This window comes from Scyliorhinus torazame, chromosome 15 (assembly GCF_047496885.1).
Source record: "Scyliorhinus torazame isolate Kashiwa2021f chromosome 15, sScyTor2.1, whole genome shotgun sequence".
Lineage (NCBI taxonomy): Eukaryota > Metazoa > Chordata > Chondrichthyes > Carcharhiniformes > Scyliorhinidae > Scyliorhinus > Scyliorhinus torazame.
This window is the reverse complement of record NC_092721.1, coordinates 203,601,022-203,624,498: the sequence shown is the minus strand read 5'-3', so window position 1 is coordinate 203,624,498 and position 23,477 is coordinate 203,601,022. Positions and strand designations below refer to the sequence as shown.

The window sequence follows — 23,477 nt, the reverse complement described above, 5'->3', positions numbered from 1 at the left end:
CGCAAGAGAGAGAAAGAGACGTGAGAGAGAGAAAGAGACGCGAGAGAGAGAAAGAGACGCGAGAAAGAGAAAGAGACGCGAGAGAGAGAAAGAGACGCGAGAAAGAGAAAGAGACGCGAGAGAGAGAAAGAGACGTGAGAGAGAGAAAGAGACGCGAGAGAGAGAAAGAGGCGCGAGAAAGAGAAAGAGATGCGAGAGAGAGGAAGAGACGCGAGAGAGAGAAAGAGACGCGAGAAAGAGACGCGAGAAAGAGACGCGAGAAAGAGACGCAAGAAAGAGAAAGAGACGCAAGAGAGAGAAAGAGACGCGAGAAAGAGAAAGAGACGCGAGAGAGAGAAAGAGGCGCGAGAAAGAGAAAGAGACGCAAGAGAGAGAAAGAGACGCGAGAAAGAGAGAGACGCGAGAGAGAGAAAGAGACGCGAGAAAGAGGCGCGAGAGAGAGAGAGACGCGAGAAAGAGACGCGAGAGACAGAAAGAGGCGAGAAAGAGAAAGAGACGTGAGAAAGAGACGCAAGAAAGAGAAAGAGACGCAAGAGAGAGAAAGAGACGCGAGAGAGAGAAAGAGGCGCGAGAAAGAAAGAGATGCGAGAGAGAGAAAGAGACGCGAGAGAGAGAAAGAGACGCGAGAGAGAGAAAGACACGCGAGAGAGAGAAAGAGACGCGAGAGAGAGAAAGAAAAGGACGCGCGCGCGAGAGAGAAAGAAAAGGACGCGCACGGGAGAGAGAAAGAGAAAGGGACGCGCGCGAGAGAGAAAGAAAAGGACGCGCGCGAGAGAGAAAGAAAGGCGCGCGCGCAAGAGAGAAAGAAAAGCACGCGCGCGAGAGAGAAAGAAAAGCACGCGCGCGAGAGAGAAAGAAAAGCACGCGCGCGAGAGAGAAAGAGAAAAGGACGCACACGGGAGCGAGAAAGAGAAAGGGACGCGCGCGAGAGAGAAAGAAAAGGACGCGCGCGAGAGAGAAAGAAAAGGACGCGCGCGAGAGAGAAAGAAAAGGACGCGCGCGAGAGAGAAAGAAAAGGACGCGCGCGAGAGAGAAAGAAAAGGACGCGCGCGAGAGAGAAAGAAAAGGACGCGCGCGAGAGAGAAAGAAAAGGACGCGCGCGAGAGAGAAAGAAAAGGACGCGCGCGAGAGAGAAAGAAAAGGACGCGCGCGAGAGAGAAAGAAAAGGACGCGCGCGAGAGAGAAAGAAAAGGACGCGCGCGAGAGAGAAAGAAAAGGACGCGCGCGAGAGAGAAAGAAAAGGACGCGCGCGAGAGAGAAAGAAAAGGACGCGCGCGAGAGAGAAAGAAAAGGACGCGCGCGAGAGAAGAAGAAAAGGACGCGCGCGAGAGAAGAAGAAAAGGACGCGCGCGAGAGAAGAAGAAAAGGACGCGCGCGAGAGAAGAAGAAAAGGACGCGCGCGAGAGAAGAAGAAAAGGACGCGCGCGAGAGAAGAAGAAAAGGACGCGCGCGAGAGAAGAAGAAAAGGACGCGCGCGAGAGAAGAAGAAAAGGACGCGCGCGAGAGAAGAAGAAAAGGACGCGCGCGAGAGAGAGAAAGAAAAAGACGCGCGCGCGAGAGGGAAAGAAAAGGACGCGCGCGCGAGAGAGAAAAAGAAAGGGACGCGCGCGCGAGAGAGAAAAAGAAAGGGACGCGCGCGCGAGAGAGAAAGAGAAAGATGTAAGAAAGATAAAGAGACGCGAGAAAGAGAAGGAGACAGGAGAAAGAGACATCAGAGAGAACGAGAGATGTCAGAGAGAAAGAGACCTGAGAGGGAGAAAGAGACACGAGAAAGGGAAAGTGACGCAAGAAAGAGAAAGAGACGCGAGAAAGAGAAAGAGACGCGAGAAAGAGACGCGAGAAAGAGACGCAAGAAAGAGAAAGAGACGCGAGAGAGAGAAAGAGACGCGAGAAAGAGAAAGAGACGCGAGAGAGAGAAAGAGGCGCGAGAAAGAGAAAGAGATGCGAGAGAGAGAAAGAGACGCGAGAGAGAGAAAGAGACGCGAGAAAGAGAGAGACGCGAGAGAGAGAAAGAGACGCGAGAAAGAGGCGCGAGAGAGAGAAAGAGACGCGAGAAAGAGACGCGAGAGACAGAAAGAGGCGAGAAAGAGAAAGAGACGCGAGAAAGAGACGCAAGAAAGAGAAAGAGACGCAAGAGAGAGAAAGAGACGCGAGAGAGAGAAAGAGGCGCGAGAAAGAAAGAGATGCGAGAGAGAGAAAGAGACGCGAGAGAGAGAAAGAGACGCGAGAGAGAGAAAGAGACGCGAGAGAGAGAAAGACACGCGAGAGAGAGAAAGAGACGCGAGAGAGAGAAAGAAAAGGACGCGCGCGCGAGAGAGAAAGAAAAGGACGCGCGCGCGAGAGAGAAAGAAAAGGACGCGCGCGCGAGAGAGAAAGAAAAGGACGCGCGCGCGAGAGAGAAAGAAAAGCACGCGTGCGAGAGAGAAAGAAAAGGACGCGCACGGGAGAGAGAAAGAGAAAGGGACGCGCGCGAGAGAGAAAGAAAAGGACGCGCGCGAGAGGGAAAGAAAAGGACGCGCGCGAGAGAGAAAGAAAAGGACGCGCGCGAGAGAGAAAGAAAAGCACGCGCGCGCGAGAGAGAAAGAAAAGGACGCACACGGGAGCGAGAAAGAGAAAGGGACGCGCGTGAGAGAGAAAGAAAAGGACGCGCGCGAGAGAGAAAGAAAAGGACGCGCGCGAGAGAGAAAGAAAAGGACGCGCGCGAGAGAGAAAGAAAAGGACGCGCGCGAGAGAGAAAGAAAAGGACGCGCGCGAGAGAGAATGAAAGGCGCGCGCGCAAGAGAGAAAGAAAAGCACGCGCGCGAGAGAGAAAGAAAAGCACGCGCGCGAGAGAGAAAGAAAAGGACGCACACGGGAGCGAGAAAGAGAAAGGGACGCGCGCGAGAGAGAAAGAAAAGGACGCGCGCGAGCGAGAAAGAAAAGGACGCGCGCGAGAGAGAAAGAAAAGGCCGCGCGCGAGAGAGAAAGAAAAGGCCGCGCGCGAGAGAGAAAGAAAAGGACGCACGCGAGAGAGAAAGAAAAGGACGCGCGCGAGAGAGAAAGAAAAGGACGCGCGCGAGAGAGAAAGAAAAGGACGCGCGCGAGAGAGAAAGAAAAGGACGCGCGCGAGAGAGAAAGAAAAGGACGCGCGCGAGAGAGAAAGAAAAGGACGCGCGCGAGAGAAGAAGAAAAGGACGCGCGCGAGAGAAGAAGAAAAGGACGCGCGCGAGAGAGGAAGAAAAGGACGCGCGCGCGAGAGAGGAAGAAAAGGACGTGCGCGCGAGAGAGAAAAAGAAAGGGACGTGCGCGCGAGAGAGAAAGAGAAAGATGTAAAAAAGATAAAGAGAAAGAGACGCGAGAAAGGGAAGGAGACAGGAGAAAGAGACATCAGAGAGAACGAGAGACGTCAGAGAGAAAGAGACCTGAGAGGGAGAAAGAGACACGAGAAAGGGAAAGTGACGCAAGAAAGAGAAATAGACGCGAGAAAGAGAAAGAGACGCGAGAAAGAGAAAGGCGCGAGAATGAGAAAGAGACGCGAGAAAGAGAAAGAGACGCGAGAAAGAGAAAGAGACGCGAGAAAGAGACGCGAGAAAGAGAAAGAGACGCGAGAAAGAGAAAGAGACGCGAGAAAGAGACGCGAGAAAGAGACGCGAGAAAGACGCGAGAAAGAGAAAGAAAAGGACGCGCGCGAGAGGGAAAGAGAAGGACGCGCGCGCGAGAGAGAAAGAAAAGGACGCGCGCGAGAGAGAAAGAAAAGCACGCGCGCGAGAGAGAAAGAAAAGCACGCGCGCGAGAGAGAAAGAAAAGGACGCGCGAGAGAGAGAAAGAAAAGGACGCGCGCGAGAGGGAAAGAGAAGGACGCGCGCGCGAGAGAGAAAGAAAAGGACGCGCGCGAGAGAGAAAGAAAAGCACGCGCGCGCGCAAGAGAGAAAGAAAAGCACGCGCGCGAGAGAGAAAGAAAAGCACGCGCGCGCGAGAGAGAAAGAAAAGCACGCGTGCGAGAGAGAAAGAGAAGGACGCGCGCGAGAGAGAAAGAAAAGCACGCGTGCGAGAGAGAAAGAGAAGGACGCGCGCGCGTGAGAGAAAGAAAAGGACGTGCGTGAGAGAAAAAGAAAAGGACGCGTGCGAGAGAGAAAGAGAAAGATGTAAGAAAGATAAAGAGAAAGAGACGCGAGAAAGAGAAGGAGACAGGAGAAAGAGACATCAGAGAGAACGAGAGACGTCAGAGAGAAAGAGACCTGAGAGGGAGAAAGAGACACGAGAAAGGGAAAGTGACGCAAGAAAGAGAAAGAGACGCGAGAAAGAGAAAGAGACGCGAGAAAGAGAAAGGGACGCGAGAAAGAGAAAGAGACGCGAGAAAGAGAAAGAGACGCGAGAAAGAGAAAGACGTGAGAAAGAGACGCGAGAAAGAGAAAGAGACGCGAGAAAGGGAAAGAGAAAGACGCGAGAAAGAGAAAGAAAAGGACGTGCGCGAGAGAGAGAAAGAAAAGGACGCGCGCGAGAGGGAAAGAAAAGGACGCGCGCGCGAGAGAGAAAGAAAAGCACGCGCGCGAGAGAGAAAGAAAAGGACGCGCACGGGAGCGAGAAAGAGAAAGGGACGCGCGCGAGAGAGAAAGAAAAGGACGTGTGCGAGAGAGAAAGAAAAGGACGCGCGCGAGAGAGAGAAAGAAAAGGACGCGCGCGAGAGAGAGAAAGAGAAAGGGACGCGTGCGAGAGAGAAAGAAAAGGACGCGCGCGAGAGAGAAAGAAAAGGACGCGCGCGAGAGAGAAAGAAAAGGACGCGCGCGAGAGAGAAAGAAAAGGACGCGCACGGGAGCGAGAAAGAGAAAGGGACGCGCGCGAGAGAGAAAGAAAAGGACGCGTGCGAGAGAGAAAGAAAAGGACGCGCGCGAGAGAGAGAAAGAAAAGGACGCGCGCGAGAGAGAGAAAGAGAAAGGGACGCGCGCGAGAGAGAAAGAAAAGGACGCGCGCGAGAGAGAAAGAAAAGGACGCGCGCGAGAGAGAAAGAAAAGGACGCGCGCGAGAGAGAAAGAAAAGGACGCGCGCGAGAGAGAAAGAAAAGGACGCGCGCGAGAGAGAAAGAAAAGGACGCGCGCGAGAGAGAGAAAGAAAAGGACGCGCGCGAGAGAGAGAAAGAGAAAGGGACGCGTGCGAGAGAGAAAGAAAAGGACGCGCGCGAGAGAGAAAGAAAAGGATGCGCGCGAGAGAGAAAGAAAAGGACGCGCGCGAGAGAGAAAGAAAAGGACGCGCGCGAGAGAGAAAGAAAAGGACGCGCGCGAGAGAGAAAGAAATGGACGCGCGCGAGAGAGAGAAAGAAAAGGACGCGCGCACGCGAGAGAAAGAAAAGGACGCGCGCGAGAGAGAGAAAGAAAAGGACGTGCGCGAGAGAGAGAAAGAAAAGGACACGCGCGCGAGAGAGAAAGAAAAGGACGCGCGCGCGAGAGAGAAAGAAAAGGACGCGCGCGCGAGAGAAAGAAAAGGACGCGCGCGAGAGAAGAAGAAAAGGACGCGCACGCGCAAGAGAGGAAGAAAAGGTGACTTATGTAAGGCTGAGGAAACAAGGTTCAGACAGGGCGCTGGAGGGATACAAGATAGCCAGGAGGGAACTGAAGAAAGGGATTAGGAGAGCTAAGAGAGGGCATGAACAATCTTTGGCGGGTAGGATCAAGGAAAACCCCAAGGCCTTTTACACATATGTGAGAAATATGAGAATGACTAGAGCGAGGGTAGGTCCGATCAAGGACAGTAGCGGGAGATTGTGTATTGAGTCTGAAGAGATAGGAGAGGTCTTGAACGAGTACTTTTCTTCTGTATTTACAAATGAGAGGGGCCATATTGTTGGAGAGGACAGTGTGAAACAGATTGGTAAGCTCGAGGAAATACTTGTTAGGAAGGAAGATGTGTTGGGCATTTTGAAAAACTTGAGGATAGACAAGTCCCCCGGGCCTGACGGGATATATCCAAGGATTCTATGGGAAGCAAGAGATGAAATTGCAGAGCCGTTGGCAATTATCTTTTCGTCCTCACTGTCAACAGGGGTGGTACCAGGGGATTGGAGAGTGGCGAATGTCGTGCCCCTGTTCAAAAAAGGAACTAGGGATAACCCTGGGAATTACAGGCCAGTTAGTCTTACTTCGGTGGTAGGCAAAGTAATGGAAAGGGTACTGAAGGATAGGATTTCTGAGCATCTGGAAAGACACTGCTTGATTAGGGATAGTCAGCACGGATTTGTGAGGGGTAGGTCTTGCCTTACAAATCTTATTGAATTCTTTGAGGAGGTGACCAAGCATGTGGATGAAGGTAAAGCAGTGGATGTAGTGTACATGGATTTTAGTAAGGCATTTGATAAAGTTCCCCATGGTAGGCTTCTGCACAAAGTAAGGAGGCATGGGATAGTGGGAAATTTGGCCAGTTGGATAACAAACTGGCTAACCGATAGAAGTCAGAGAGTGGTGGTGGATGGCAAATATTCAGCCTGGATCCCAGTTACCAGTGGTGTACCGCAGGGATCAGTTCTGGGTCCTCTGCTGTTTGTGATTTTCATTAATGACTTGGATGAGGGAGTTGAAGGGTGGGTCAGTAAATTTGCAGATGATACGAAGATTGGTGGAGTTGTGGATAGTAAGGAGGGCTGTTGTCGGCTGCAAAGAGACATAGATAGGATGCAGAGCTGGGCTGAGAAGTGGCAGATGGAGTTTAACCCTGAAAAGTGTGAGGTTGTCCATTTTGGAAGGACAAATATGAATGCGGAATACAGGGTTAACGGTAGAGTTCTTGGCATTGTGGAGGAGCAGAGAGACCTTGGGGTCTATGTTCATACATCTTTGAAAGTTGCCACTCAAGTGGATAGAGCTGTGAAGAAGGCCTATGGTGTGCTCGCGTTCATTAACAGAGGGATTGAATTTAAGAGCCGTGAGGTGATGATGCAGCTGTACAAAACTTTGGTAAGGCCACATTTGGAGTACTGTGTACAGTTCTGGTCGCCTCATTTTAGGAAGGATGTGGAAGCTCTGGAAAAGGTGCAAAGAAGATTTACCAGGATGTTGCCTGGAATGGAGAGTAGGTCTTACGAGGAAAGGTTGAGGGTGCTAGGCCTTTTCTCATTAGAGCGGAGAAGGATGAGGGGCGACTTGATAGAGGTTTATAAGATGATCAGGGGAATAGATAGAGTAGACAGTCAGAGACTTTTTCCCCAGGTGGAACACACCATTACAAGGTGACATAAATTTAAGGTGAAAGGTGGAAGATATAGGAGGGATATCAGAGGTAGGTTCTTTACCCAGAGAGTAGTGGGGGCATGGAATGCACTGCCTGTGGAAGTAGTTGAGTCGGAAACATTAGTGACCTTCAAGCAGCTGTTGGATAGGTACATGGATTACGGGAAAATGATATCGTGTAGATTTATTTGTTCTTAAGGGCAGCATGGTAGCATTGTGGATAGCACAATTGCTTCACAGATCCATGGTCCCAGGTTCGATTCCGGCTTGGGTCATTGTCTGTGCGGAGTCTGCACGTCCTCCCCGTGTCTGCGTGGGTTTCCTCCGGGTGCTCCGGTTTCCTCCCACAGTCCAAAGATGTGCGGGTTAGGTGAATTGGCCAATGATAAATTGCCCTTAATGTCCAAATTGCCCTTGGTGTTGGGTGGAGGTGTTGAGTTTGGGTAGGGTGCTCTTTCCAAGAGCTGGTGCAGACTCAGGGGGCCGAATGGCCTCCTTCTGCACTGTAGATTCAATGATAATCTATGATTAATCTAGGACAAAGGTTCGGCACAACATCGTGGGCCGAAGGGCCTGTTCTGTGCTGTATTTTCTATGTTCTATGTTCTATGACGCGCACGCGCGAGAGAGAAAGAGAAAGATGGAAAAAAGATAAAGAGAAAGAGACGCGAGAAAGAGAAGGAGACAGGAGAAAGAGACATCAGAGAGAACGAGAGATGTCAGAGAGAAAGAGACCTGAGAGGGAGAAAGAGACACGAGAAAGGGAAAGTGACGCAAGAAAGAGAAATAGACGCGAGAAAGAGAAAGAGACGTGAGAAAGAGAAAGAGAAAGACGCGAGAATGAGAAAGTGACGCGAGAAAGAGAAAGACGTGAGAAAGAGACGCGAGAAAGAGACGCGAGAAAGGGAAAGAGAAGGACGCGCGCGAGAGAGAGAAAAAAGGACGCGCGCGAGCAAGAGAGAAAGAAAAGGACGCGCGCGAGAGAGAAAGAAAAGGACGCGCGCGAGAGAGAAAGAGAAAGATGTAAGAAAGATAAAGAGAAAGAGACGCGAGAAAGAGAAGGAGACAGGAGAAAGAGACATCAGAGAGAACGAGAGACGACAGAGAGAAAGAGACCTGAGAGGGAGAAATAGACGCGAGAAAGAGAAAGAGACGTGAGAAAGAGAAAGAGACGTGAGAAAGAGAAAGAGACGTGAGAAAGAGAAAGAGACAAGAGAAAGGGAAAGAGAAGGAGACAGGAGAAAGAGACGCAAGAAAGAAAAAGAGACGCAAGAGAGAGAAAGAGACGCGAGAAAGAGAAAGAGACGCGAGAGAGAGAAAGAGACGCGAGAGAGAGAAAGAGACGCGAGAAAGAGAAAGAGACGCGAGAGAGAGAAAGAGACGCGAGAGAGAGAAAGAGACGCGAGAGAGAGAAAGAGACGCGAGAGAGAGAAAGAGACGCGAGAAAGAGAGAGACGCGAGAGAGAGAAAGAGACGCGAGAAAGAGGCGCGAGAGAGAGAAAGAGACGCGAGAAAGAGGCGCGAGAAAGAGACGCGAGAGACAGAACGATGCGAGAAAGAGACGCGAGAGACAGAAAGACGCGAGAAAGAGAAAGAGACGCAAGAGAGAGAAAGAGACGTGAGAGAGAGAAAGAGACGCGAGAGAGAGAAAGAGACGCGAGAAAGAGAAAGAGACGCGAGAGAGAGAAAGAGACGTGAGAGAGAGAAAGAGACGCGAGAGAGAGAAAGAGGCGCGAGAAAGAGAAAGAGATGCGAGAGAGAGAAAGAGACGCGAGAGAGAGAAAGAGACGCGAGAAAGAGAAAGAGACGCGAGAAAGAGACGCGAGAAAGAGACGCAAGAAAGAGAAAGAGACGCAAGAGAGAGAAAGAGACGCGAGAAAGAGAAAGAGGCGCGAGAAAGAGAAAGAGACGCAAGAGAAAGAGACGCGAGAAAGAGAGAGACGCGAGAGAGAGAAAGAGGCGCGAGAGAAAGAGACGCGAGAAAGAGACGCGAGAGACAGAAAGAGGCGAGAAAGAGAAAGAGACGCGAGAAAGAGACGCAAGAAAGAGAAAGAGACGCAAGAGAGAGAAAGAGACGCGAGAGAGAGAAAGAGGCGCGAGAAAGAAAGAGATGCGAGAGAGAGAAAGAGACGCGAGAGAGAGAAAGAGACGCGAGAGAGAGAAAGACACGCGAGAGAGAGAAAGAGACGCGAGAGAGAGAAAGAAAAGGACGCGCGCGCGAGAGAGAAAGAAAAGGACGCGCGCGCGAGAGAGAAAGAAAAGCACGCGTGCGAGAGAGAAAGAAAAGGACGCGCACGGGAGAGAGAAAGAGAAAGGGACGCGCGCGAGAGAGAAAGAAAAGGACGCGCGCGAGAGGGAAAGAAAAGGACGCACGCGAGAGAGAAAGAAAAGGACGCGCGCGAGAGAGAAAGAAAGGCGCGCGCGCAAGAGAGAAAGAAAAGCACGCGCGCGAGAGAGAAAGAAAAGGCCGCGCGCGAGAGAGAAAGAAAAGGACGCGCGCGAGAGAGAAAGAAAAGGACGCGCGCGAGAGAAGAAGAAAAGGACGCGCGCGAGAGAGAGAAAGAAAAAGACGCGCGCGCGAGAGGGAAAGAAAAGGACGAACGCGCGAGAGAGAGAAAGAAAAGGACGCGCGCGCGAGAGAGAAAAAGAAAGGGACGCGCGCGCGAGAGAGAAAGAGAAAGATGTAAGAAAGATAAAGAGAACGAGACGCGAGAAAGAGAAGGAGACAGGAGAAAGAGACATCAGAGAGAACGAGAGATGTCAGAGAGAAAGAGACCTGAGAGGGAGAAAGAGACACGAGAAAGGGAAAGTGACGCAAGAAAGAGAAATAGACGCGAGAAAGAGAAAGAGACGCGAGAAAGAGAAAGAGACGCGAGAAAGAGACGCGAGAAAGAGACGCAAGAAAGAGAAAGAGACGCAAGAGAGAGAAAGAGACGCGAGAAAGAGAAAGAGACGCGAGAGAGAGAAAGAGGCGCGAGAAAGAGAAAGAGATGCGAGAGAAAGAAAGAGACGTGAGAGAGAGAAAGAGACGCGAGAAAGAGAGAGACGCGAGAGAGAGAAAGAGACGCGAGAAAGAGGCGCGAGAGAGAGAAAGAGACGCGAGAAAGAGACGCGAGAGACAGAAAGAGGCGAGAAAGAGAAAGAGACGCGAGAAAGAGACGCAAGAAAGAGAAAGAGACGCAAGAGAGAGAAAGAGACGCGAGAGAGAGAAAGAGGCGCGAGAAAGAAAGAGATGCGAGAGAGAGAAAGAGACGCGAGAGAGAGAAAGAGACGCGAGAGAGAGAAAGACACGCGAGAGAGAGAAAGAGACGCGAGAGAGAGAAAGAAAAGGACGCGCGCGCGAGAGAGAAAGAAAAGGACGCGCGCGCGAGAGAGAAAGAAAAGCACGCGTGCGAGAGAGAAAGAAAAGGACGCGCACGGGAGAGAGAAAGAGAAAGGGACGCGCGCGAGAGAGAAAGAAAAGGACGCGCGCGAGAGGGAAAGAAAAGGACGCGCGCGAGAGAGAAAGAAAAGGACGCGCGCGAGAGAGAAAGAAAGGCGCGCGCGCAAGAGAGAAAGAAAAGCACGCGCGCGAGAGAGAAAGAAAAGCACGCGCGCGAGAGAGAAAGAAAAGGACGCACACGGGAGCGAGAAAGAGAAAGGGACGCGCGCGAGAGAGAAAGAAAAGGACGCGCGCGAGAGAGAAAGAAAAGGACGCGCGCGAGAGAGAAAGAAAAGGACGCGCGCGAGAGAGAAAGAAAGGCGCGCGCGCAAGAGAGAAAGAAAAGCACGCGCGCGAGAGAGAAAGAAAAGCACGCGCGCGAGAGAGAAAGAAAAGGACGCACACGGGAGCGAGAAAGAGAAAGGGACGCGCGCGAGAGAGAAAGAAAAGGACGCGCGCGAGAGAGAAAGAAAAGGACGCGCGCGAGAGAGAAAGAAAAGGACGCGCGCGAGAGAGAAAGAAAAGGACGCGCGCGAGAGAGAAAGAAAAGGACGCGCGCGAGAGAGAAAGAAAAGGACGCGCGCGAGAGAAGAAGAAAAGGACGTGCGCGAGAAAGAGAAAGAAAAAGACGCGCGCGCGAGAGGGAAAGAAAAGGACGCACGCGCGAGAGAGAGAAAGAAAAGGACGCGCGCGCGAGAGAGAAAAAGAAAGGGACGCGCGCGCGAGAGAGAAAGAGAAAGATGTAAGAAAGATAAAGAGAACGAGACGCGAGAAAGAGAAAGACGCGAGAATGAGAAAGAGACGCGAGAAAGAGAAAGACGTGAGAAAGAGACGCGAGAAAGGGAAAGAGAAGGAGACGCGAGAAAGAGAAAGAAAAGGACGCGCGCGAGAGAGAGAAAGAAAAGGACGCGCGCGAGAGAGAGAAAGAAAAGGACGCGCGCGAGAGGGAAAGAAAAGGACGCGCGCGCGAGAGAGAAAAAAGGACGCGCGCGCGAGAGAGAAAAAAGGACGCGCGCGCGAGAGAGAAAAAAGGACGCGCGCGAGCAAGAGAGAAAGAAAAGGACGCGCACGGGAGCGAGAAAGAGAAAGGGACGCGAGAAAGAGAAATAGACGCGAGAAAGAGAAAGAGACGTGAGAAAGAGAAAGAGACGCGAGAATTAGAAAGACGCGAGAATGAGAAAGAGACGCGAGAAAGAGAAGGAGACAGGAGAAAGAGAAAGACGCGAGAAAGAGAAAGAGACGCGAGAAAGGGAAAAAGGAGACAGGAGAAAGAGAAAGACGCGAGAAAGAGACGCGAGAAAGAGAAAGAAAAGGACGCGCGCGAGAGAGAGAAAGAAAAGCACGCGCACGGGAGCGAGAAAGAGAAAAGGACGCGCGCGCGAGAGAGAAAGAAAAGGACGCGCGCGAGAGAGAAAGAGAAGGACGCGCGCGCGAGAGAGAGAAAGAAAGGGACGCGCGCGCGAGAGAGAAAGAAAAGGACGCGCGCGCGAGAGAGAAAGAAAAGGACTCGCGCTCAAGAGAGAAAGAAAAGGACGCGCGTGAGAGAGGAAGAAAAGGACGCGCACGCGCGAGAGAGGAAGAAAAGGACGCGCACGCGCGAGAGAGAAAGAAAAAGACGCGCGCGCGCGCGAGAGGGAAAGAAAAGGACGCGCGCGCGAGAGAGAGAAAGAAAGGGACGCGCGCGTGAGAGAGAAAGAGAAAGATGTAAAAAAGATAAAGAGAAAGAGACGCGAGAAAGAGTAGGAGACAGGAGAAAGAGACATCAGAGAGAACGAGAGATGTCAGAGAGAAAGAGACCTGAGAGGGAGAAAGAGACACGAGAAAGGGAAAGTGACGCGAGAAAGAGAAAGAAACGTGAGAAAGAGAAAGAGACGCGAGAAAGAGAAAGACGCGAGAATGAGAAAGAGACGCGAGAAAGAGAAAGACGTGAGAAAGAGACGCGAGAAAGAGACGCGAGAAAGGGAAAGAGAAGGAGACAGGAGAAAGAAAAAGACGCGAGAAAGAGACGCGAGAAAGAGAAAGAAAAGGACGCGCGCGCGAGAGAGAGAAAGAAAAGGACGCGCGCGAGAAGGAAAGAAAAGGATGCGCGCGCGAGAGAGAAAAAAGGACGCGCGCGGGAGCGAGAAAGAGAAAAGGACGCACGCGAGAGAGAAAGAGAAGGACGCGCGCGCGAGAGAGAAAGAGAAGGACGCGCGCGTGAGAGAGAAAGAAAAGGACGCGCGCGCGAGAGAGAAAGAAAAGGACGCGCGCGCGAGAGAGAAAGAAAAGGACGCGCGCGCGAGAGAGAAAGAAAAGGCCGCGCGCGCGAGAGAGAAAGAAAAGGACGCGCGCGCGAGAGAGAAAGAAAAGGACGCGCGCGCGAGAGAGAAAGAAAAGGACGCGCGCGCGAGAGAGAAAGAAAAGGACGCGCGCGCGAGAGAGAAAGAAAAGGACGCGCGCGCGAGAGAGAAAGAAAAGGACGCGCGCGCGAGAGAGAAAGAAAAGGACGCGCGCGCGAGAGAGAAAGAAAAGGACGCGCGCGCGAGAGAGAAAGAAAAGGACGCGCGCGCGAGAGAGAAAGAAAAGGACGCGCGCGAGAGAGAAAGAGAAAGATGTAAGAAAGATAAAGAGAAGGAGACGCGAGAAAGAGACGCGAGAGACATCAGAGAGAACGAGAGATGACAGAGAGAAAGAGACCTGAGAGGGAGAAAGAGACACGAGAAAGGGAAAGTGACGCAAGAAAGAGAAATAGACGCGAGAAAGAGAAAGAGACGTGAGAAAGAGAAAGAGACGCGAGAAAGAGAAAGGCGCGAGAATGAGAAAGAGACGCGAGAAAGAGAAAGAAAAGGACGCGCGCGAGAGAGAGAAAGAAAAGCACGCGCACGGGAGCGAGAAAGAGAAAAGGACGCGCGCGCGAGAGAGAAAGAAAAGGACGCGCGCGAGAGAGAAAGAGAAGGACGCGCGTGCGAGAGAGAGAAAGAAAGGGACGCGCGCGCGAGAGAGAAAGAAAAGGACGCGCGCGCGAGAGAGAAAGAAAAGGACGCGCGCTCAAGAGAGAAAGAAAAGGACGCGCGCGAGAGAGGAAGAAAAGGACGCGCACGCGCGAGAGAGGAAGAAAAGGACGCGCACGCGCGAGAGAGAAAGAAAAAGACGCGCGCGCGCGAGAGGGAAAGAAAAGGACGCGCGCGCGAGAGAGAGAAAGAAAGGGACGCGCGCGCGAGAGAGAAAGAGAAAGATGTAAAAAAGATAAAGAGAAAGAGACGCGAGAAAGAGTAGGAGACAGGAGAAAGAGACATCAGAGAGAACGAGAGATGTCAGAGAGAAAGAGACCTGAGAGGGAGAAAGAGACACGAGAAAGGGAAAGTGACGCGAGAAAGAGAAAGAAACGTGAGAAAGAGAAAGAGACGCGAGAAAGAGAAAGACGCGAGAATGAGAAAGAGACGCGAGAAAGAGAAAGACGTGAGAAAGAGACGCGAGAAAGAGATGCGAGAAAGGGAAAGAGAAGGAGACAGGAGAAAGAGAAAGACGCGAGAAAGAGACGCGAGAAAGAGAAAGAAAAGGACGCGCGCGAGTGAGAGAAAGAAAAGGACGCGCGCGAGAAGGAAAGAAAAGGATGCGCGCGCGAGAGAGAAAAAAGGACGCGCGCGGGAGCGAGAAAGAGAAAAGGACGCGCGCGAGAGAGAAAGAGAAGGACGCGCGCGCGAGAGAGAAAGAGAAGGACGCGCGCGTGAGAGAGAAAGAAAAGGACGCGCGCGCGAGAGAGAAAGAAAAGGACGCGCGCGCGAGAGAGAAAGAAAAGGACGCGCGCGCGAGAGAGAAAGAAAAGGCCGCGCGCGCGAGAGAGAAAGAAAAGGACGCGCGCGCGAGAGAGAAAGAAAAGGACGCGCGCGCGAGAGAGAAAGAAAAGGACGCGCGCGCGAGAGAGAAAGAAAAGGACGCGCGCGCGAGAGAGAAAGTAAAGGACGCGCGCGCGAGAGAGAAAGAAAAGGACGCGCGCGCGAGAGAGAAAGAAAAGGACGCGCGCGCGAGAGAGAAAGAAAAGGACGCGCACGCGAGAGAGAAAGAAAAGGACGCGCGCGCGAGAGAGAAAGAGAAAGGGACGCGCACGCGAGAGAGAAAGAAAAGGACGCGCGCGAGAGAGAAAGAGAAAGATGTAAGAAAGATAAAGAGAAGGAGACGCGAGAAAGAGACGCGAGAGACATCAGAGAGAACGAGAGATGACAGAGAGAAAGAGACCTGAGAGGGAGAAAGAGACACGAGAAAGGGAAAGTGACGCAAGAAAGAGAAATAGACGCGAGAAAGAGAAAGAGACGTGAGAAAGAGAAAGAGACGCGAGAAAGAGAAAGACGCGAGAATGAGAAAGAGACGCGAGAAAGGGAAAGATACGCGAGAGAGAGAAAGAGACGCGAGAAAGAGAAAGAGACGCGAGAAAGAGAAAGACGCGCGAAAGGGAAAGAGAAGGAGACAGGAGAAAGAGACGCGAGAAAGGGAAAGATACGCGAGAGAGAGAAAGAGACGCGAGAAAGAGAAAGAGACGCGAGAAAGAGAAAGACGCGAGAAAGAGAAAGAGACGCGAGAAAGGGAAAGATACGCGAGAGAGAGAAAGAGACGCGAGAAAGAGAAAGAGACGCGAGAAAGAGAAAGACGCGCGAAAGGGAAAGAGAAGGAGACAGGAGAAAGAGACATCAGAGAGAACGAGAGACAACAGAGAGAAAGAGACCTGAGAGGGAGAAGGAGACACGAGAAAGGGAAAGTGACGCGCGAAAGAGAAAGAGACGTGCGGAGAGAAAGAGACGCGAGGAAGAGAATGCGACGCAAGAGCGAGAAAGAGAAAGAGGGAGAGACGTGAGAAAGAGAATAAGACATGAGAAATAGAAAGTGAAAGAGAAAGACGCGAGGGAAAGAAAGAGAAGCATGAAAGACGCGATGGAGAGAAAGAAAAAGAGACGTTAGAAAGAAGATGCGAGAGAGAAAGAGACGCACGAGGGAGAAAGATAGAGATGCGAGAAAGAGAAAGGCGTGAGGAAAAAGAAAGAGATGTGAGCGAGAGAAAAAGAAAGTGACAGGGAGAGAAATACGTAAGAAGGAGAGAAAGACGTAAGAAAGAGACAAGAGAAAGCGAAAAAGACGGAGAGAGAGAAAGAGAAAGAGACGCTAGAAAGAGAAAGAGACGCGGGAAAAAGGAGAGAGATGTGAGAGAGAAAGACGCGAGAAAAAGAAAGAGAAAGAGATGTGAGAGAGAGAGAGACGAGGGAGAGAGAGAAAGACGCGAGAAAGACACGAGAAAGAGAAAGTGAAAGAGACGCAAGAGACTGAAAGAGACCCGAGAAAAAGATGGAGAAAGAGACACGAGAGAGAAAGACGCGAGAAAAAGAAAGAAAAGAGACGTGAGAGAGAGAAAGAGAAGCGAGAAAGAGAAAGCGATGCGAGCGAGATAAAGAGACGCGAGATAGAAAAAGAGGCGCGAGAAGGCGAATGAGACGCGAGAAAGTGGAAGTGAAAGAGAAAGTAACAGTGGGAGAAAGAGATGTGAGAAAGAAAGAGACGCGATAAAGAGGCGCAAGGGCGCGAAAAAGAAGGATGCGAGGGAGAAACAGAGAGAAGCGAGAAAGATATAGAGGTGAGAGACAGAGATAGATGCGAGAAAGTGAAAGTGACGTGAGAAAAAGAAAGAGAAAGAGACGTGAGAGAGAGCCACAAGAGTGAGAAAGAGAGAGAGATGCGAGAGAGAGAGAGATGCGAGAAATAGAAAGAGAAAGAAACGTGAGAGAACGAGAAAGAGAAAGCAAAAGAGACGTGAGAGGGGAAGAAAAAGAGACGTGTGAAGGAGGAGAGAGACGAGAGAAAGGGATGCGCGTGCATGCGTGCGAGAGAGAGAGAGACAGACATGCGGGCACGCGAGAGAGAGAGAATGAGAGGCGCGCATGAGAGAGAAGGAGAAAGAGACATGCACGCATGCGTGAGAGAGAAAAAAAGAGAGGTGAGCGAGTGGGAGTGAAAGAGACGCGCGAGAGAGAGAGAAGGAGACGCGTGCGTGAGAGGGAAAGAGACGCTCGTGCGTGAGAGAGAGAAGGAGATGCGTGCGTGCGTGAGAGGGAAAAAGACGCTCGTGCATGAGAGAGAGAAGGAGGCGCGCAAGAGAGAAAGAGACGCTCGTGCGCCAGAGAGAAGGAGGCGCGCGTGCGCGAGAGAGAAAGAGACTCCTGTTTGAGAAAGAGATGTGTTAAAGACATGCGCATGAGAGAGAGAGAGAGAAAGAGACGCGAGAGAGAGAAAGAGACGCGAGAGAGAGAAAGAGACGCGAGAGAGAGAAAGAGACGCGAGAGAGAGAAAGAGACGCGAGAGAGAGACGCGAGAATGAGAAAGAGACGCGAGAAAGAGAAAGAGACGCGAGAAAGAGACGCGAGAAAGGGAAAGAGAAGGAGACCGGAGAAAGAAAAAGACGCGAGAAAGAGACGCGAGAAAGAGAAAGAAAAGGACGCGCGCGAGAGAGAGAAAAAAGGACGCGCGCGAGCAAGAGAGAAAGAAAAGGACGCGCGCGAGAGAGAGAAAAAAGGACGCGCGCGAGCAAGAGAGAAAGAAAAGGACGCGCGCGCGAGAGAAAGAAAAGGACGCGCGCGAGAGAGAAAGAGAAAGATGTAAGAAAGATAAAGAGAAAGAGACGCGAGAAAGAGAAGGAGACAGGAGAAAGAGACATCAGAGAGAACGAGAGACGACAGAGAGAAAGAGACCTGAGAGGGAGAAAGAGACACGAGAAAGGGAAAGTGACGCAAGAAAGAGAAATAGACGCGAGAAAGAGAAAGAGACGTGAGAAAGAGAAAGAGACGTGAGAAAGAGAAAGAGACGCGAGAAAGGGAAAGAGAAGGAGACAGGAGAAAGAGGCGCAAGAAAGAAAAAGAGACGCAAGAGAGAGAAAGAGACGCGAGAAAGAGAAAGAGACGCGAGAGAGAGAAAGAGACGCGAGAGAGAGAAAGAGACGCGAGAGAGAGAAAGAGACGCGAGAAAGAGACGCGAGAGAGAGAAAGAGACGCGAGAGAGAGAAAGAGACGCGAGAGAGAGAGAGAGACGCGAGAGAGAGAAAGAGACGCGAGAAAGAGGCGCGAGAGAGAGAAAGAGACGCGAGAAAGAGGCGCGAGAAAGAGACGCGAGAAAGAGACGCGAGAGACAGAAAGACGCGAGAAAGAGAAAGAGACGCAAGAAAGAGAAAGAGACGCAAGAGAGAGAAAGAGACGCGAGAAAGAGAAAGAGACGCGAGAAAGAGACGCGAGAGAGAGAAAGAGGCGCGAGAAAGAAAGAGATGCGAGAGAGAGAAAGAGACGCGAGAGAGAGAAAGATACGCGAGAGAGAGAAAGAGACGCGAGAAAGAGACGCAAGAAAGAGAAAGAGACGCAAGAGAGAGAAAGAGACGCGAGAAAGAGAAAGAGACGCGAGAGACAGAAAGAGGCGCGAGAAAGAGAAAGAGACGCGAGAGAGAAAGAGACGCGAGAGAGAGAAAGATACGCGAGAGAGAGAAAGAGACGCGAGAAAGAGAGAGAAAGACACGCGAGAGAGAGAAAGATACGCGAGAGAGCGAAAGAGACGCGAGAAAGAGAGAGACGCGAGAGAGAGAAAGAGACGCGAGAAAGAGGCGCGAGAGAGAGAAAGAGACGCGAGAGACAGAAAGAGGCGAGAAAGAGAAAGAGACGCGAGAAAGAGAAAGAGACGCAAGAGAGAGAAAGAGACGCGAGAAAGAGAAAGAGACGCGAGAGAGAGAAAGAGGCGCGAGAAAGAAAGAGATGCATGAGAGAGAAAGAGACGCGAGAGAGAGAAAGATACGCGAGAGAGAGAAAGAGACGCGAGAGAGAGAAAGAAAAGGACGCGGCGCGAGACAGAAAGAAAAGGACGCGCGCGCGAGAGAGAAAGAAAAGCACGCGTGCGAGAGAGAAAGAAAAGGACGCGCACGGGAGAGAGAAAGAGAAAGGGACGCGCGCGAGAGAGAAAGAAAAGGACGCGCGCGAGAGGGAAAGAAAAGGACGCGCGCGCGAGAGAGAAAGAAAAGGACGCGCGCGAGAGAGAAAGAAAGGCGCGCGCGCGCGCAAGAGAGAAAGAAAGGCGCGCGCGCAAGAGAGAAAGAAAAGCACGCGCGCGAGAGAGAAAGAAAAGCACGCGCGCGCGAGAGAGAAAGAAAAGGACGCACACGGGAGCGAGAAAGAGAAAGGGACGCGCGCGAGAGAGAAAGAAAAGGACGCGCGCGAGAGAGAGAAAGAAAAGGACGCGCGCGAGAGAGAGAAAGAAAAGGACGCGCGCGAGAGAGAAAGAAAAGGACGCGCGCGAGAGAGAAAGAAAAGGACGCGCGCGAGAGAGAAAGAAAAGGACGCGCGCGCGAGAGAGAAAGAAAAGGACGCGCGCGAGAGGGAAAGAAAAGGACGCGCGCGAGAGAGAAAGAAAAGGACGCGCGCGAGAGAGAAAGAAAAGGACGCGCGCGCGAGAGAGAAAGAAAAGGACGCGGGCGAGAGAGAAAGATAAGGACGCGCGCGAGAGAGAAAGAAAAGGACGCGCGCGAGAGAGAAAGAAAAGGACGCGCGCGAGAGAAGAAGAAAAGGACGCGCGCGAGAGAAGAAGAAAAGGACGCGCGCGAGAGAGAGAAAGAAAAAGACGCGCGCGCGAGAGGGAAAGAAAAGGACGCGCGCGAGAGAGAAAGAAAAGGACGCGCGCGCGAGAGAGAAAAAGAAAGGGACGCGCGCGCGAGAGAGAAAGAGAAAGATGTAAGAAAGATAAAGAGAAAGAGACGCGAGAAAGAGAAGGAGACAGGAGAAAGAGACATCAGAGAGAACGAGAGATGTCAGAGAGAAAGAGACCTGAGAGGGAGAAAGAGACACGAGAAAGGGAAAGTGACGCAAGAAAGAGAAATAGACGCGAGAAAGAGAAAGAGACGTGAGAAAGAGAAAGAGAAAGACGCGAGAATGAGAAAGAGACGCGAGAAAGAGAAAGACGTGAGAAAGAGACGCGAGAAAGAGACGCGAGAAAGGGAAAGAGAAGGAGACAGGAGAAAGAAAAAGACGCGAGAAAGAGAAAGAAAAGGACGCGCGCGAGAGAGAGAAAAAAGGACGCGCGCGAGCAAGAGAGAAAGAAAAGGACGCGCGCGCGAGAGAGAAAGAAAAGGACGCGCGCGCGAGAGAGAAAGAAAAGGACGCGCGCGCGAGAGAGAAAGAAAAGGACGCGCGCGCGAGAGAGAAAGAAAAGGACGCGCGCGCGAGAGAGAAAGAAAAGGACGCGCGCGCGAGAGAGAAAGAAAAGGACGCGCGCGCGAGAGAGAAAGAAAAGGACGCGCGCGCGAGAGAGAAAGAAAAGGACGCGCGCGCGAGAGAGAAAGAAAAGGACGCGCGCGCGAGAGAGAAAGAAAAGGACGCTCGCGCGAGAGAGAAAGAAAAGGACGCGCGCGCGAGAGAGAAAGAGAAAGGGACGCGCACGCGAGAGAGAAAGAAAAGGACGCGCGCGAGAGAGAAAGAGAAAGATGTAAGAAAGATAAAGAGAAGGAGACGCGAGAAAGAGACGCGAGAAAGAGACATCAGAGAGAACGAGAGATGACAGAGAGAAAGAGACCTGAGAGGGAGAAAGAGACACGAGAAAGGGAAAGTGACGCAAGAAAGAGAAATAGACGCGAGAAAGAGAAAGAGACGTGAGAAAGAGAAAGAGACGCGAGAAAGAGAAAGACGCGAGAATGAGAAAGAGACGCGAGAAAGGGAAAGAGAAGGAGACAGGAAAAAGAGACGCGAGAAAGGGAAAGATACGCGAGAGAGAGAAAGAGACGCGAGAAAGAGAAAGAGACGCGAGAAAGAGAAAGAGAAGGAGACAGGAGAAAGAGACATCAGAGAGAACGAGAGACAACAGAGAGAAAGAGACCTGAGAGGGAGAAAGAGACACGAGAAAGGGAAAGTGACGCGCGAAAGAGAAAGAGACGTGCGGAGAGAAAGAGACGCGAGGAAGAGAATGCGACGCAAGAGCGAGAAAGAGAAAGAGGGAGAGACGTGAGAAAGAGAATAAGACATGAGAAATAGAAAGTGAAAGAGAAAGACGCGAGGGAAAGAAAGAGAAGCATGAAAGACGCGATGGAGAGAAAGAAAAAGAGACGTTAGAAAGAAGATGCGAGAGAGAAAGAGACGCACGAGGGAGAAAGATAGAGATGCGAGAAAGAGAAAGGCGTGAGGAAAAAGAAAGAGATGTGAGCGAGAGAAAAAGAAAGTGACAGGGAGAGAAATACGTAAGAAGGAGAGAAAGACGTAAGAAAGAGACAAGAGAAAGCGAAAAAGACGGAGAGAGAGAAAGAGAAAGAGACGCTAGAAAGAGAAAGAGACGCGGGAAAAAGGAGAGAGATGTGAGAGAGAAAGACGCGAGAAAAAGAAAGAGAAAGAGATGTGAGAGAGAGAGACGAGGGAGAGAGAGAAAGACGCGAGAAAGACACGAGAAAGAGAAAGTGAAAGAGACGCAAGAGACTGAAAGAGACCCGAGAAAAAGATGGAGAAAGAGACACGAGAGAGAAAGACGCGAGAAAAAGAAAGAAAAGAGACGTGAGAGAGAGAAAGAGAAGCGAGAAAGAGAAAGAGATGCGAGCGAGATAAAGAGACGCGAGATAGAAAAAGAGGCGCGAGAAGGTGAATGAGACGCGAGAAAGTGGAAGTGAAAGAGAAAGTAACAGTGGGAGAAAGAGATGTGAGAAAGAAAGAGACGCGATAAAGAGGCGCAAGGGCGCGAAAAAGAAGGATGCGAGGGAGAAACAGAGAGAAGCGAGAAAGATATAGAGGTGAGAGACAGAGATAGATGCGAGAAAGTGAAAGTGACGTGAGAAAAAGAAAGAGAAAGAGACGTGAGAGAGAGCCACAAGAGTGAGAAAGAGAGAGAGATGCGAGAGAGAGAGAGATGCGAGAAATAGAAAGAGAAAGAAACGTGAGAGAACGAGAAAGAGAAAGCAAAAGAGACGTGAGAGGGGAAGAAAAAGAGACGTGTGAAGGAGGAGAGAGACGAGAGAAAGGGATGCGCGTGCATGCGTGCGAGAGAGAGAGAGACAGACATGCGGGCACGCGAGAGAGAGAGAATGAGAGGCGCGCATGAGAGAGAAGGAGAAAGAGACATGCACGCATGCGTGAGAGAGAAAAAAAGAGAGGTGAGCGAGTGGGAGTGAAAGAGACGCACGAGAGAGAGAGAAGGAGACGCGTGCGTGCGTGAGAGGGAAAGAGACGCTCGTGCGTGAGAGAGAGAAGGAGATGCGTGCGTGCGTGAGAGGGAAAAAGACGCTCGTGCATGAGAGAGAGAAGGAGGCGCGCAAGAGAGAAAGAGACGCTCGTGCGCCAGAGAGAAGGAGGCGCGCGTGCGCGAGAGAGAAAGAGACTCCTGTTTGAGAAAGAGATGTGTTAAAGACATGCGCATGAGAGAGAGAGAGAGAAAGAGACGCGAGAGAGAGAAAGAGACGCGTGAGAGAGAAAGAGACGCAATGGAGAGAAGGGGAGGTGAGAACGAGAAGAGATGCCAGAGAAAGACAGAGAATAGGATGTGAGAGGGTGAATTCAAAAGAGACACGCGAGATAGAAAGAGAAAGCCGTGAAAGAAAGTGACAAGAGAAAGTGATGCGAGAAAGAGAAAGTGAAAGAGATACGAGAGGGACAAAGATTTGATTAGATTTATTGTCACGTGTACCGAGTTACAGTGAAAGGTATTGTTCTGCGTACAGTCCAGACAGACCGCTCCATACTTGAAAAAACATAGGACATACATACATACACAATGTAAATACATAGACACAGGCATCGGATGAGCATACAGAGTGTAGAGAAGGTGTGTGAAGAGATCAGTTCAGTCCATAAGAGAGTCGTCCAGGAGTCTGGTAACAGCGGGGAAGAAGCTGTTTTTGAACCTGTTAGTGCATGTTCTCAGACTTTTGTATCTCCTGCCCGATGGAAGAGAGAATAACCCGGGTGGGAGGGACCTTTGATTATGCTGCCCGCTTTCCCCAGGCAGCGGGAGGTGTAGATGGAGTCAGTGGATGGGAGGTAGGTTTGTGTGATGGTCTGGGCTGTGTTCCCGACTCTCTGAAGTTTCTTGGCGGTCCTGGGCCGAGCAGTTGCCATACCAGGCTGTGATGCAGCCTGATAGGATGCTTTCTATGGTGCATCTGTAAAAATTGGTAAGAGTTAATGTGGACATGCCAAATTTCCTTAGTTTCCTGAGGAAGTATAGGCACTGTTGTGCTTTCTTGGTGGTAGCATCAACGTGGGTGGACCAGGACAGATTGTTGGAGATGTGCACACCTAGGAATTTGAAGCTGCAAACCATCTCCACCTCGGCCCCGTTGATGCTGACAGGGGCGAGTATAGTACTTTTCTTCCTGATGACTAGCTCCTTAGTTTTGCTGACATTGAGGGAGAGATTGTTGTTGTTACACCACTTCACTAGGCTCTCTATTTCCGTCCTGCACTCTGGCTCATCATTGTTCATGATTGTGTCATCAGAAAACTTGTAGATGGAGTTGGAGCCAAATTTTGCCACACAGTCGTGTGTGTACAGGGAGTTTACTAGGGGGCTAAGTACACTGCTTTGCGGAGCCCCGGTATTGAGGACTAACATGGAGGAGGTGCTGTTGTTTATTTTTACTGATTGTCCTCTGTGTGTCAGAGAAGTCGAGGATCCAGTTGCAGAGGGGGGAGCCAAGTCCTCGGTTTTGGAGCTTTGATATGAGCTTGGCTGGGATTATGGTGTTGAAGGCGGAGCTGTAGTCAATAGATAGGATTCTGATGTAGGAGTCCTTGGTGTCGAGATGCTCCAGGGATGAGTGTAGGGCCAGGGAGATGGCGGCTGCTGTGGACCGGTTGTGGCGGTATGCGAATTGCAGTGGATCTAAGCATCCTGCG

General features: G+C 51.3%; 3 protein-coding genes across 3 annotated transcripts in view; all 3 read left to right on the top strand.

Annotated features, from left to right (window-relative positions):
* LOC140392133 (arf-GAP with Rho-GAP domain, ANK repeat and PH domain-containing protein 1-like) overlaps positions 1–23,477 on the top strand; it is a 209,737-nt gene that overhangs the window by 19,189 nt on the left and 167,071 nt on the right.
* Positions 10,215–16,995, top strand: LOC140391725 (uncharacterized; the record flags this gene model as incomplete). The annotated part of the gene is made up of 2 exons (XM_072476497.1): positions 10,215–11,123; positions 15,663–16,995. Coding segments are annotated over 2 exons (1,140 nt in total), but the record flags the coding sequence as incomplete, so codon positions are not given.
* On the top strand, positions 16,072–23,089 carry LOC140391719 (uncharacterized). The gene is made up of 3 exons (XM_072476487.1): positions 16,072–16,125; positions 17,451–18,687; positions 23,079–23,089. The coding sequence occupies exons 1-3, from the start codon at positions 16,072–16,074 to the stop codon at positions 23,087–23,089; spliced, it is 1,302 nt and encodes a 433-aa protein (XP_072332588.1).

Bases quoted from the DNA above. Each gene is read 5' to 3' on its own strand.
- LOC140391719 (XM_072476487.1), top strand. From the start codon at position 16,072: ATGAGACGCGAGAAAGTGGAAGTGAAAGAGAAAGTAACAGTGGGAGAA. The intron at 16,126-17,450 runs GTGAGAAAGAAA...GACGCGAGAAAG, and splicing joins TAACAGTGGGAGAAAGAGAT to GGAAAGAGAAGGAGACAGGA.